General features: G+C 43.1%; 1 protein-coding gene across 1 annotated transcript in view; it reads right to left on the bottom strand.

The window, feature by feature from the left end:
* Positions 1-261: 261 nt before the first annotated feature.
* STK26 (serine/threonine kinase 26) overlaps positions 262-13,770 on the bottom strand; it is a 161,755-nt gene continuing 148,246 nt past the window's right edge. Inside the window, exons 10-11 of the mRNA XM_073599162.1 lie at positions 6,158-6,294; positions 262-2,648 (exon numbers count right to left, since the gene is read on the bottom strand). Coding sequence (XP_073455263.1) covers positions 2,627-2,648; positions 6,158-6,294 — 159 coding nt within the window. The 3' untranslated portion in view covers positions 262-2,626. The remainder of the gene's footprint in view (positions 2,649-6,157; positions 6,295-13,770) is intronic.

The raw sequence follows: 13,770 nt of genomic DNA, 5'->3' as shown, positions 1-13,770 counted from the left end.
GAATTAAATAAAACTGGAGAGATAAACAGTCCAGAAAACAAGTTCCACATTACCTACCTGCTCCCATTCATTCTGTTTCTGCCATCTTCCTAAAATACCAGTCAGTCTTTCACAGCTTAATCCCCCTAGTGATGACATGGCTAGAAAATAAGCTTAGACCAAGTCTTAAACAACAGGGGAGGGAAAAAAAAAGTATCATCGATAAAATCTGTCCTGCAGCATTGTGTCTGCTACAACATGACAAGTCCACTTTACAGCCCCTGCTCTCCTTATTATAGCACATATTGTACATTGTCTTTCAACAGGCTGTCTTGTCCTTAATTCCTTAAAAAAAAAAAGCCCTACATCACATTGCTGCAATGTACAGCAGGGACACTCTGGAAGCAAGAACTTAAATGTTAGACATCCTTGGTCCAACAGCAAAAGAGTACAAATAAAATGTATTGCTTTCATTCTCTTTAAAGAAAACAGAAGATGCACAAAAAAAGACCTTACAAATCAGAAAGTCTTATGTCACATATTGGAGCAAAGTTGCTTATTGTACCTCCACTCCAGACAAGCAAATATTGCTGCTTTGCCATTTAGTGATTCCGGTCTACAAATAGATGGACCAAGGTGGAATTAATCTAAAACAAATATGATTTCTTACAAAAAAAAAAAAAAAACAAACAGCAGATCTGCATTCAGATTTCAAGGCTTTGAGTTTGAAGGCGATATATTCCAGCAAAATGTTTAGCATAGTGTATGACACGTAGTCCCGGACATAGCTGCTCAGTTTGTCCAGTGTGGTGATATGTTTTCTGTTTATAGAGGGTACCTGACAGCCACACACAACGGAGGAAGCAATTGTAATAGCTACACCAAACAAGCATTAGAAAGCAGCATATACATTTACTGTGAACATTCCTGCTGAAGCTGTAAATTAGTTCAAACCTACATTCACACAGGCAACATATTTTTCAGTTTCTACTAAAATAAAATGTATTTTCAGTATAATTAAAGTGCATCTAAACCCAAGAACAAAAATGTAATATATTGCAACTCACTAGTAGATGAGACCGCTGCATTATTTTCCCCCTTGCGCCTTTTCCTTGATGATCCTGCCACTAACATTTCCTGTCCTCAGCGCACTATTTATGGTGGAGAAGAGTTGTCACCTTGCCCTCTTGATTTGGACCCACAAGCAACTCTACCTCCACCCCTTCATCCTCATTACATGCCTAGAGCACTGGAAAACTAACAAGTTTTGAGATTTTAGTTTGGTGTACAGAAGTTGCAAAAACTTGATTTCTATCAGGAACAGGTATTTTTCTGCACTTCCACAGGAAAAAAAAAAAAAACTAGATTAAAATAACAAATACACCCATCGCCTCTAAGACTAGTAAGCTGCAATAAATTATTAGTGTTCATATGGTTAAGATATACTTCAAGTACATAAAAAGGCTGCTTCCATTTTGTGCAGCTGACAGATACTCTCCATGGCGCATCTTGTACGCCATGGAGACTGTGGGGATGAAGTTCTGTGCCTCAAAGTAAGCCAAAGTTCTTGGTCATAGCTAGGGTTGAGCCTAGGCATGTTCGGACGCCAAGTTCATCACTGCTCATGTCCACCACTATACCTTTCCTCTCAGTACTAGAGATCGAGAGAAATATAGCTGAGAGCTATGGACCACAAAGAAGGTTTGTGGCAATCATTTCTTCACGTGTAGTGAATATTTGGGTCCTCAGTACTCACATCTACGCTAGGGCCTACAAAAAAGCCCCATACTCCCAGCTGTAAATTTGGTTTAATGGTTCAGAGAACTCTAGCAGAATGATTTCAGCAATGGGATGCCAGCGAGGCAGGAGGCCAGTGGGTGATTCAACTAACCAGCATTGGATCCATGCTTAAAATATAAGGTTTGGATGGACATTAGCTTTCAGTGGCACTTGCATCCACATTTCTACAACTTAATGGACAGGTGACAGTGCATAGGACAACCTTAGCTGGCAGACACCTTTTGACTGTGGCTCAAAGGGCCATAAAGAACTTGTTCAAAGACTACACAGTGTCATAAGCAAATTGCTAGCTGTAAAGCAGCTCCAATGTGCCTTAGTGAAAGAGAACCGCTGTATAACACAAACATGCTCATCCACCAAGTAATGGCAGAAGTTACACACACACACACAAATAAAACAAAATGGACCAGACCAGTAGATTCAGTCAGTGAACAGTGCAACACAAACATACAACCACTTGCGCATCTTCCTAGCCAAACGGTTACCCAACATGAAAAAAAAAAAAAAGATTAACAGCATTTCAACATTTACAGAATTAAACAAAAGATTAAAGTAGTAAAAGTTCAGTCTTTACAAAATAATTTCCTGAAAATATAAAAACCCATTTACACCATCACAAAAAAAAGAAATAATTAACAAAAAAAGGGAAGAAAAATAGAAAACAAAATTGCTAAAGGTTCTTTTCTTTCCAAACTGTCGATCATAGTCACATGGATGTGTATCGTGAAGATCCGAAAGGCACAAGGAGCTGAAAATGCTAAGCATGGCCAGGCGGTGAGTATACTGGGCGGGTGTCCCTCTGCCATTCTCATACAGCAGTGTCATGGTCTTAAAATGAGGATGATACTTAGGAGTCACCGACAGAAAACCTAAAGGGGTAAAAGGACAAACAGGTCAACTTAAAGCAAATTATATGATAAAACGTGAGAGAGAGTGCGTGAGACAGCGCGCGCGCGAGAGAGCTATAACTCATCTCCTCTACAGCCCTGGTGCCCAACTCGCAGCCCGCCAACCCACCTGAGTGTGGCCTGCCGGCTATTGGGCACCATGAAAAAAGTAGAGTGGCAGCAGGGCACCAGGAGCTGGAGGTTATCATTCTGCAACGTAAGTGTACATTGCGATAGAAAAAAAAAAAAAAAATGCAGCAGGACCAAAATTTTGGGGCACTGAGGTACAAAAATGTGCTGCTATTGTGCAGCCATCTGGGTGTGTCAGGGCCTGCACTTGAGTTCCTCTAAAATGTTCAGGTTGACCACCACTGCCCTACAGGAAAGAACACTAGGATCAGTAGTAAAGGTGCACGTTAGCATTGATTCCTACATCCCCAAATTCCTGAACATAAATCCATGGTATACAATCTTAAGGCCTGTCAACAGCATCAGTCTGATATCTGGATGCTTCTGAGCTCATTCAAAATGAACCGACAGCTGCATGACTAACCTCCTGACCTGCTTCAAGCAGATTTTGCAAACCCACAGACTTGTCTAGGAATGGAAAACCCATCGGACACAAACAAAGGCCTGTGACAAAGGTCCTTATGCTATTTTCAGTCAGTGGACATTACATAGAAATCTTCACTGATCAGCAAGTCTACTAGGTGTTTATATTTTTTTGGTGCAAACAGCAATGTTGAAAAGAAAAAAAAAAAATCTCAATTGTACAAACAGCCTATAGTTGGATAAGGATACCAACAAAATGCATTGTCCCCAGCAGCACACTATACAATTGCATAGCTTTAGTTTTTTTCATTGATATTTATCTTATACTGCCCTTGGAACAGATGGGCTGGTTCATATTTATGTCAAACACTGACATTTCAACCTTGCAACAGTCTTGCTTTGATGTCAAATTTCTACCTTTTCTAGAGGGAGCCAGGTAACTAAATCATGCATTTGTCAGGGCAAGTATCCACACTTGCATGTTTAATATATAGCATGGTGCCTTATTATGCATTTACAGGTGCATCTTAAGATCAGAGTAGTTTTAAAAGTATGTTCTTTTCATGATAATTTCCTAGAAAAATAAATTGTTTTGGGCGTATTAAAAAGGCACAGGAATGACGGATTCCGTTCTCTTTGTACATTACAATTACCGTATTTAATCGGCATATAACACGCACTTTCCCCCCTGAAAATAGGGGGCAAATCACGGGTGCGTGTTATACTCCGCTAGTGTACCTCGGAGGGGGAACAAGTGCCACTGGAATTCACAGAGCCGCCATCTCCTGTATAATTGGCTCGGACGTCACACACACAGTCCCGCCTTCGCCACCGACATTGGGCCAGTCATTTACAGGAGCTGGTCCAATGCCGATGGCTGAGGTGGGACTGCCGACTGAGAGCAGAGTAAACAGGAGACGACGGCTTGGTGATTTCCTGCATGAGACATGGTGAGGCTGCCGACGGGCACAGGTCAGGCTGCATTGAGGCTGCCGACGGGCACAGGTCAGGCTGCATTGAGGCTGCCGACGGGCACAGGTCAGGCTGCATTGAGGCTGCCGACGGGCACAGGTCAGGCTGCATTGAGGGGCACTGACCATTATTTTGCTTCATTATTTTGATCCAGCTGGCATTCATCCAGCTACCACACGCAAGATCGCTATACCCGTAGGTTTCATCAGTGGTGGAACATTTGGACACTCATTCCTTGGCTATTTAGCCAACAGCACTATTCTCAGTCAGCTGTTTGCCCCATCCACTTGGAAGTGAACCACAGGGGAATATATCTCTTGATAGATTTTGCAGGTATTATGCACCTTGAGAATGCACCCAATACTCACAACACTTACAGGTGGCGAGTTGTGTAATGCCAATATGGACCGATTGGTCCCTAGTGCCTATTTTGACATGGAATCATCACACTGGAATTTATTTGAATGCTAAAAAAAACTTTTTGAACCCTCGGCCCCTGAGGAAGGTATTGGAACACCTCATACTGGAAACGCATCGGGCATTTGGGCATTTACATTGTATGCTAATTATACGCACAGTAATTGGTTGATTTTTCATGTAGCACATGTTGTGCATCTTTGTCATATGTGGTTTTTACATGTTTTATTCCATATCATTAAAGAATACTTTTTATATATTTTTGAGTGGGTGGTCTGTTTAAAGTCCCAACTGAGGGGGTTACTAGGTTTGTTTCTACTAATGGGGATGGGACCACCATGCTCTAACATGATATGATGGGAGCCTCTTTCTTCTCTATTGCCAGTTCCAGTGATGTGCTGGACCCGTTTATGGCCCCCAAGCTCTGATCCTAAAGCCACAGTGGGAGAAATGATGCAAGTATCTCTGGAGGCTGAAGGTCAGGTACATGATATTCTGGCCTAGGCTGGAATGGATGTGGCAATGGGGGACAGGGCCAAAAAAAAATTAAAACATTTCCAGCAATTCTGCTTGGGGAAGGAGTGCTAAAATAAGAATTTGGGAGTTATTGAATTGATAAAAATGCACTGCATAACTACATAATTTCATTTTATCATCTTGAAGTAAGGCTCGGTTCACACAGCCGCGATTTGGGATCAGACTTGCGACACCCCAAGTCGCATGACATGTGAAATTCCATGTCAGTCAATGAGAGCTGCATTAATTAGCACCAATAAAGTCACTCTGACTTTAGAAAAGGTTCTTGTACTACTTCAAGGCTACTTCTATCTGACTTGTGCCCATAGACTTTAATGGAAGTCCCCTCCAAATCAGATCCTCATCCACATTGATGTGGTTTGGATCCGACATAACAGGAAGATTACCCAAGCATTCCTTAAAGTCGCGTCAAAGTAGTACTTAAGTCGTCAGTAAATCACCTGACAAAGGCATGACTTTCAAGTCGCAGTAGTGTGAACCAAGCCTAACGAAATGCATTAAAATGCATGAAGTTAAAAGCCCTATCACAGGTTCCCCCATCTCCCAACATAAACATTAAAGAGGAAGTAAACCCTGATGGGTTTTACTTCCTCTTTATTTCCCTGCAAAGGTAAAGTATAATGGGCTACTATGCATCGCAGCGAACTCCGGCTCTGACTGGCTGGAGTCACGTGACGTCACTCCGTGTATTTGCTTGGAAGCCGCAAGTCATGGCATGACCCCTATTAGAAACGGCACGATGTGCCCTTTCTAAAGGGCGCATGCGCCGTAGTCATCGGCGCTCGGCTTTTTAGTGAAATATCTCCTAAACCGTGGAGGTTTAGGAGATATTTCAAGCACCTACAGGTAAGCCTTAATATAGGCTTACCTGTAGGTAAAAGTGGTTGTACAGGGTGTACAACCACTTTAAGCACACAGATCAGACACATTCATATTGTTACAATCACTCACATCTGTCTTTTTTCTTAAGCCATAGTGCTTCATTTAGTTATTTTCACAAGTAAAATACTCACTTCTGGAATTTTTCCATAAGTTTCTTTACCATCTTGTCAGTAATTCCAGGATAAGTAGCTTCTGCCTGGTTCATACTCTTTTCTAATTCTTCAATGGCATTTTTCCTCACAACATTATGCCTGTCTTGCTGTTTAAGCTGTAAAAATAACACCCCTGGGTTACACAAGAGGATTACTTATATTCAAGCATTGGATCACTTTTTCACTCAGTATTATCTATCATACAGAAGGGGCTCTGCAAATTGATCAAACCTGATGTATTGATGGCGCCTCCGATTTTCTCATACCTCCCCAAATTACCCCTTTTTCGGAAAGACAGCCCAAGGAGTTAAGCAAAAGGCATTGTGAGTTTTTTGAAGTTGTAATTTTGTCACGTTTTGGAAAATGAGGAAATTAAATCAAAATTTACATACTTTCATCAGAGCAGTACAGCATCATATGAATGGTGTGGCAGTGATCAAGGACACTGGTAACATAAAAAAAAATGTTTTCTTCAAATTTAAGAATTTTTTAGTTTGAATTAACAATTGCCTATTACAGTGATGATCTGATAGTTATAGGCAATCATTTTAATGAATGCCATCCATTCATGTGCCATTGCGATAGCTATGGCTTGCTCATGTACCACGTGATCACTGTGACCAATCACAGAGATCACAACAGTACACAATGAATTAAAACCATTGTGTACTATTAACACGTGATCACAGGTGATTGGTCAAAGGGATCACAATGGTACAGGGGCCAGCCTGGTACAACGATCCGGTGGACACATCAGGTGACCAAATGTGCCGACCATTAGGGCATGCAAATGGGAGGATATCATAGGATGTCCTCCCAGGGTAATAATGTTGCCATACAATAGGCCGGGTGGGAAGTGGTTAAACTACAGGTCTGTAGGTGGCACATCCCATATTAGGAGTGGTTTTAGGAACCCCCAAGAGTAAGTCAAGGCAACAGATAAGGCCATCAATGGGAAAAAAAAAAATAAAAGAAAAAAAGTTTCATCATAACTTGCAGTCAGATTAAGACTTTCACACAGTACTTTTTTGCAGACTTGAAACTTAATGTCAGATTATTCTGGGCAACCTCCTTTCTAATGCTCCAATGTGGATGTGTAAACAAGGCAGCAATGGGCTCAGAGAGAAGAGGTGACTCAAAACCAGAGAATGCCTTCTTTGACTGGCATGAATATGGGGACACCAACACCCCCCCGTGCAGGAGGGAAAAATTTAACAGAAACATTTAAGGTCTTTTACTGATCATATTCAATTAGTGAATCTGAGTTTTAGCAGTAAAATTATGACCAACATTCATCTTAATTACCCACTTGCCGACCCACTCACAGTAACTATATAGTGATAGGGAGGCAGCTGCAGGCAAGGCGAGGTACTGGTGTCACAGTGCACATGTCCTGTGGATACAACAAATCACGGCACTCTGTACAGCGGCCGGGGTATTATGTGATCACTGATTGTAATCATGTTATCGCTGTGACCAATGTAAACAAAACACCCTTGAATGGCTTTCATTGTTTTGCTTACTATTGTAAAGCTGCGATTGGCCCACAGCAGTCACATGGTACCTGGGCCAATCACAGCACCCTGTACCACGTGATTAGCTTAGCCAATCATAGCATGTCAACAGTAAGCAAGCTGTCATTAATACAAAGCCATTAATGACAGTTGACTATTGCTTATAACAGTGATAATCACTTAGTACAGCGTCTCTATGGTGAAAGGATGTACGGTCACCAGGCAGTATCCCTGTTTACAGCCACACCAGTCAAATAAGGACAATGAATTGCACTGGTGGCAATATGTAAAGCGAAAAAAAAAAAAATTGGGACCAAAAAACTTGCCATGCCTTTTACTAAATACCTTAAAATTTCCAAAAAGGGGTAATTTGTGGAGTATTTGTATTGTCCTGCAATTTTTTTTGTAAACATGTTATACTTACCTGCTTTGTGCAATAGTACTGCACACCTGCAGGCTCACTAGACACACACACACCATGTCTAGGACTCACCCCCTGCTCTCGGGATTTGATTGAAAGCAGGAGAAGCCAACGACTCCTGTAGCTGCCTCTCTGTTCTGTGAGAGAAAGTTCATCATTGCTGCAGATGGGCACAGTGCTGGACCAAAATAGTAATCAAGATAGGGTGGGTGGGGGGTGTGGTGAGGGAGCAATAGTGCCACTAGAATATTTCTACCCTAAGGCTCCCTTCACACGAGCGCCTCCACTAAGGGGAATCCACTTGCTCAGTGGGGGATCTCCGCTGAGCAGGCAGATGACAGGTCCATGTCCAATCCACTTTGCCAAGCAGACATGGAAACACAGTCCTGGCTAGAAGGAAGGGAGGGGGACCACCCTTAAAGTACCTGCCTTTTTTGAAAAATCACAACATCACAATTTCTCACCCAGTGCCTCTCCTCAAATTTGGAGGCCGTATCCGTAACCCAAATCGAGCAAACCAAAAAGGGAAAGGACCAAGGGGAAACACAAGGGAGTGATCTCCCTCGGTCCAAAAAGTGGCTACTATGGATATGGTGGGCAATAAAGGGGAAATAATATATGTAAAAATGTAAAAGTTTATTGAAAAGATCTAAAATATACAAAAATTATACTACTGACAATAAGACACATGCATGGAGCTGATCCACCAGACACAAATTAATGGGCCCGTCCAGTGCAAGCAGCACAGGGTACGCCCATTAACCAGCAACACAAAAACGTCAAACAATAACACACATGTGGACACAAATAGATCATACAGTACAGGCGCCTATAATCCCACAGATGCATAAGGTCCCTGTGGCCAATCGCCAAATCAAAAAGGAATTAAATAATATTTTTTGAAAAATAATAAAAGAACCTTATGCATGCGTGGTCCCCCGGGGAGATGGGGAAAGTGGAGTGGATATAAACAGGTTGTTATCTAACTCAAAGAGCTCGCTGGTTAACATCCACTATTGCTATGTAGATACTGCAGCTAGATGAATGGGTCAGGGGGACTTGTAAATGTATTTAGCATGCGCATGCATGAATCATGAATTTTACCAAAGTCCATTCCTGTAACTTATGAGATGGATATGTAAAGCAGAGAGTCTCTGTAGAGTATGGGGAATATAAATACCGCACAGTATGATATAATATATACTGTTAATGCCAGGAGCAGATCACATGACATCTCAGAGTGGCCAAATAACTCCCGGGACTGTTGATGTATAAACGGTATATTAGAAACCTATACAAGGCTAAATATCACTATGTTGTAACCTGCTGTCCACATTTGGCAGAGCCATACCACTTCAATTGTCAAGGATTTTGAATAACAACTGCATAAGGAGCTGAAGGGGTTACTTTACCACCTCTCTGTCATGCGAGGATCAAAGCAGTATCTTATGTCTTGAAGTTGCTCCACTGCTCCGTGACTTCCTTGTCTGTATTATCAATGCCGGCCGTACCGTGCTGCATCCTCCAAGCACTCGGTAAGTGGTAATCCTCACATTCACGGATGCAGAGTACAGCTGTGCTTGTGCGGCAGATTATTTCCCCATATACATAGCGGTTTATAGTTTCAATCTTCCATTGGGAGAAGTCCCCGTCTCCAACTTACTGCGGGAGATAGCTGGGTCGGCGTCCGCACATCTTCATTACGTCGACGCGTTTCGCAACGTCATTGTTACGTAGCTTCAACAGGACGTACTGGAGGTTGACACACATCCCTCCCTCTTATTACTCCGAGATGCTGTCACGCCTCCTTCTTTCGTTTAACCCCTAACATCAACAGGGACGGGCAAGGTTTGTATCAATGTCCAGCCCAGGTAGCTGTTCCGTTTTTTGGGAATGTGTATATATGGTTTTGGTCTTTGTTCTCACAGCATATATAAAAAGAAATGATCATGCTTGGCCTATTACATTTGACTCAAGGGGAGGAGAATCCAGAATAGAGCCCATTTCTTTACTGTATCCATACTGCGTCCCCCTGCCCTTTCCTATCGTTTATGGATATTCTGCAGAATTGAAATTTTACCACTGGTAGCTAGTTCATACGTTGTTAGAGTATCTATGACACATGTTAGTAACAACCATCAATCACAGTGGCTCCATAAATAGGGGGGGGGGGATACCCTCATTTGCACTTAAGGAAGGGGGGGGGGGGGGACTGAACATCTTATGTTACTCTAGGAAAGGTTGCATACTCAACTCTGTGTTCATACCTATAGGCGCAAGGGACTTCAAGGTGTATATCCACCATTTCTCTTTTTGAAGTAAAATGCGGTCGAAGTCACCTCTTCTTGCTGGTAATTTTAGGGTGTAGATACCTTTCACCTTCAACCCATCTAGTTTGCCCTGGTGATATCGGGCAAAATGTTTGGCCACTGGTCTCTCCCCCTTCCTTTTCTCCCCCTCTCTTTCCCCAACTCCCTCCCTCTCCTTCCTAATGTCCCTCAAATGCTCCTCTATTCTAATCCCGAGGGTTCTTTTTGTTTTGCCTATATAGATTTTTGGGCACGGGCAGGTGATCATATATATCACTTTCATCGTGGAACAATTGATCAAGTCTTTGATCACATATTCTCCCTGCCCCAAGGCATCCTTGAAAGTGTTTGTCCTATCCACAAATGGACATATCTGACATCTCGAGCAGGGAACCATTCCCGTGTGACGCGGATAGTCAGACAGCCATGTGGGATCTTGGTGTCTCGTGAATTCAGAATGGATAAGAATATCCCCCAAGTTTCTAGCTCTGCGTGCCACCATCTTGGGTCCATCCCCCACTATGTTGGCTAGCTTTTTGTTATTGGTGAGGATATTCCAATGCTTTTGCAGAATTTTTCTCACTGATTCCCATTGGGCTCCATATGTGGTAATGAGTCTTACTGGGCCTTGGTCCTTGGTTTTTTGTTGTTCTTTTTTCCCGATGTGATCCATAGACAATAGACTTTCTCTACTTCTAGCTGCAGCCTTACGTTTGGCATTACGAATCTGTCTATGAAAGTACCCTCGGTTCCGGAATCTCATGTACAGATCCCTGGTCTCTCTACGTAAATCATTAATGTCTGAACAATTACGCTTGATTCTCATAAATTGTCCTGTAGGGATACCGTCCTTTAGCCAAGGGGGTGATGGCTGTCTGCTTGCAATAAAGTGTTTGCCGCTGTTTCCTTGCGGAAGGTGGAAGTGCTTATCACTCCTCCCTTCAGACCAATTAGGAGGTCTAGGAATGACAATTGGGACCGGTCATAGGTGTAAGTGAGACGTATGTTGCGTTCATTGGTATTGAGCTGATCGACAAACTTATGGGGGGCATCTAAGTCACCCGTCCAAATGACCAGTGCATCATCAATGTACCTCAGCCACGTATGTACGTGGCCGAGGTACATTGGACAGTTAAACACCTCCTCCTCCTCCCACCTACCCAGATGGAGGCATGCATAGGCCGGAGCCCATGCAGCCCCCATTGAGGTACCCTTAATCTGCTGATAGAACTTTGAAGCCATGATAACCTCACCCAAATAGAACGTCAAGCACTGAAGGAAATGAAGGGAGCTAAAAACGTTATAATTAAAAGGAGTGACAAGGGAGGTAACGTCGTCCTAATGGACGACTCTGACTATGAAAAAGAGGCCAAACGCCTCTTGGGAGACACCAATACATATAGGAGACTGGATGGGAATCTTTTTCCAAAGCTGGTACAAAACCTTAACAGTAAATTGGATGATGCAGTGGAGGGCGGATTATTGACTAAACGTGAGTGTGAATATCTATCCGTTGAGGACTACAATATACCCAGCTTCTACTGCATACCAAAGGTGCACAAGACCCTGGAGAAACCACCAGGGAGACCAATTGTGTCAGCTATACGGGGACCACTTGACAGAATGGGGAAATATTTGGACTCCCTTCTTAAAGGGATGGTAGTTGAACTCAAATCTTATGTGCAGGACACACGCCATGTGCTGGCCAGACTGGCCAACCTCGAAGTTCGGGAGGAGGCATGGCTGGTCAGCATTGACGTTGAATCATTGTATACATCCATCCCGCATGAACATGGCATTACAGCTGTTAGGAAATCTTTGGAAGAGAACTTTCCCCTCCTAGGATCACAGAATGAGTTCCTGGTGGAACTCCTTGAATTTGCTTTAAATAACAACTTCTTTCAGTTTGCTTCAAAATTCTATCAGCAGATTAAGGGTACCTCGATGGGGGCTGCATGGGCTCCGGCCTATGCATGCCTCCATCTGGGTAGGTGGGAGGAGGAGGAGGTGTTTAACTGTCCAATGTACCTCAGCCACGTACATACGTGGCTGAGGTACATTGATGATGTACTGGTCATTTGGACGGGTGACTCAGATGCCCTCCATAAGTTTGTCGATCAGCTCAATACCAATGAACGCAACATACGTCTCACTTACACCTATGACCAGTCCCAATTGTCATTCCTAGACCTCCTAATTGGTCTGAAGGGAGGAGTGATAAGCACTTCCACCTTCCGCAAGGAAACAGCGGCAAACACTTTATTGCAAGCAGACAGCCATCACCCCCCTTGGCTAAAGGACGGTATCCCTACAGGACAATTTATGAGAATCAAGCGTAATTGTTCAGACATTAATGATTTACGTAGAGAGACCAGGGATCTGTACACGAGATTCCGGAACCGAGGGTACTCTCATAGACAGATTCGTAATGCCAAACGTAAGGCTGCAACTAGAAGTAGAGAAAGTCTATTGTCTATGGATCACATCGGGAAAAAAGAACAACAAAAAACCTAGGACCAAGGCCCAGTAAGACTCATTACCACATATGGAGCCCAATGGGAATCAGTGAGAAAAATTCTGCAAAAGCATTGGAATATCCTCACCAATAACAAAAAGCTAGCCAACATAGTGGGGGATGGACCCAAGATGGTGGCACGCAGAGCTAGAAACTTGGGGGATATTCTTATCCATTCTGAATTCACGAGACACCAAGATCCCACATGGCTGTCTGACTATCCGCGTCACACGGGCATGGTTCCCTGCACGAGATGTCAGATATGTCCATTTGTGGATAGGACAAACACTTTCAAGGATGCCTTGGGGCAGGGAGAATATGTGATCAAAGACTTGATCAATTGTTCCACGATGAAAGTGATATATATGATCACCTGCCCGTGCCCAAAAATCTATATAGGCAAAACAAAAAGAACCCTCAGGATTAGAATAGGGGAGCATTTGAGGGACATTAGGAAAGAGAGGGAGGGAGTTGGGGAAAGAGAGGGGGAGAAAAGGAAGGGGGAGAGACCAGTGGCCAAACATTTTGCCTGATATCACCAGGGCAAACTAGATGGGTTGAAGGTGAAAGGTATCTACACCCTAAAATTACCAGCAAGAAGAGGTGACTTCGACCGCATTTTACTTCAAAAAGAGAAATGGTGGATATACACCTTGAAGTCCCTTGCGTCTATAGGTATGAACACAGAGTTGAGTATGCAACCTTTCCTAGAGTAACATGATAAGATGTTCAGTCCCCCCCCCCCTCAAGAGCTCTCCTCCATCTCTCCCTCTCTTCCCTTGTCCCCCTCTTCCACGTGAGTCTCCCATCTGGGAGATGTCTCTCTTTTAATT

This window comes from Aquarana catesbeiana, linkage group LG09 (assembly GCF_042186555.1).
Source record: "Aquarana catesbeiana isolate 2022-GZ linkage group LG09, ASM4218655v1, whole genome shotgun sequence".
Lineage (NCBI taxonomy): Eukaryota > Metazoa > Chordata > Amphibia > Anura > Ranidae > Aquarana > Aquarana catesbeiana.
The sequence above is the reverse complement of the archived record's forward strand: the minus strand, read 5'-3'. Positions and strand labels throughout refer to the sequence as shown.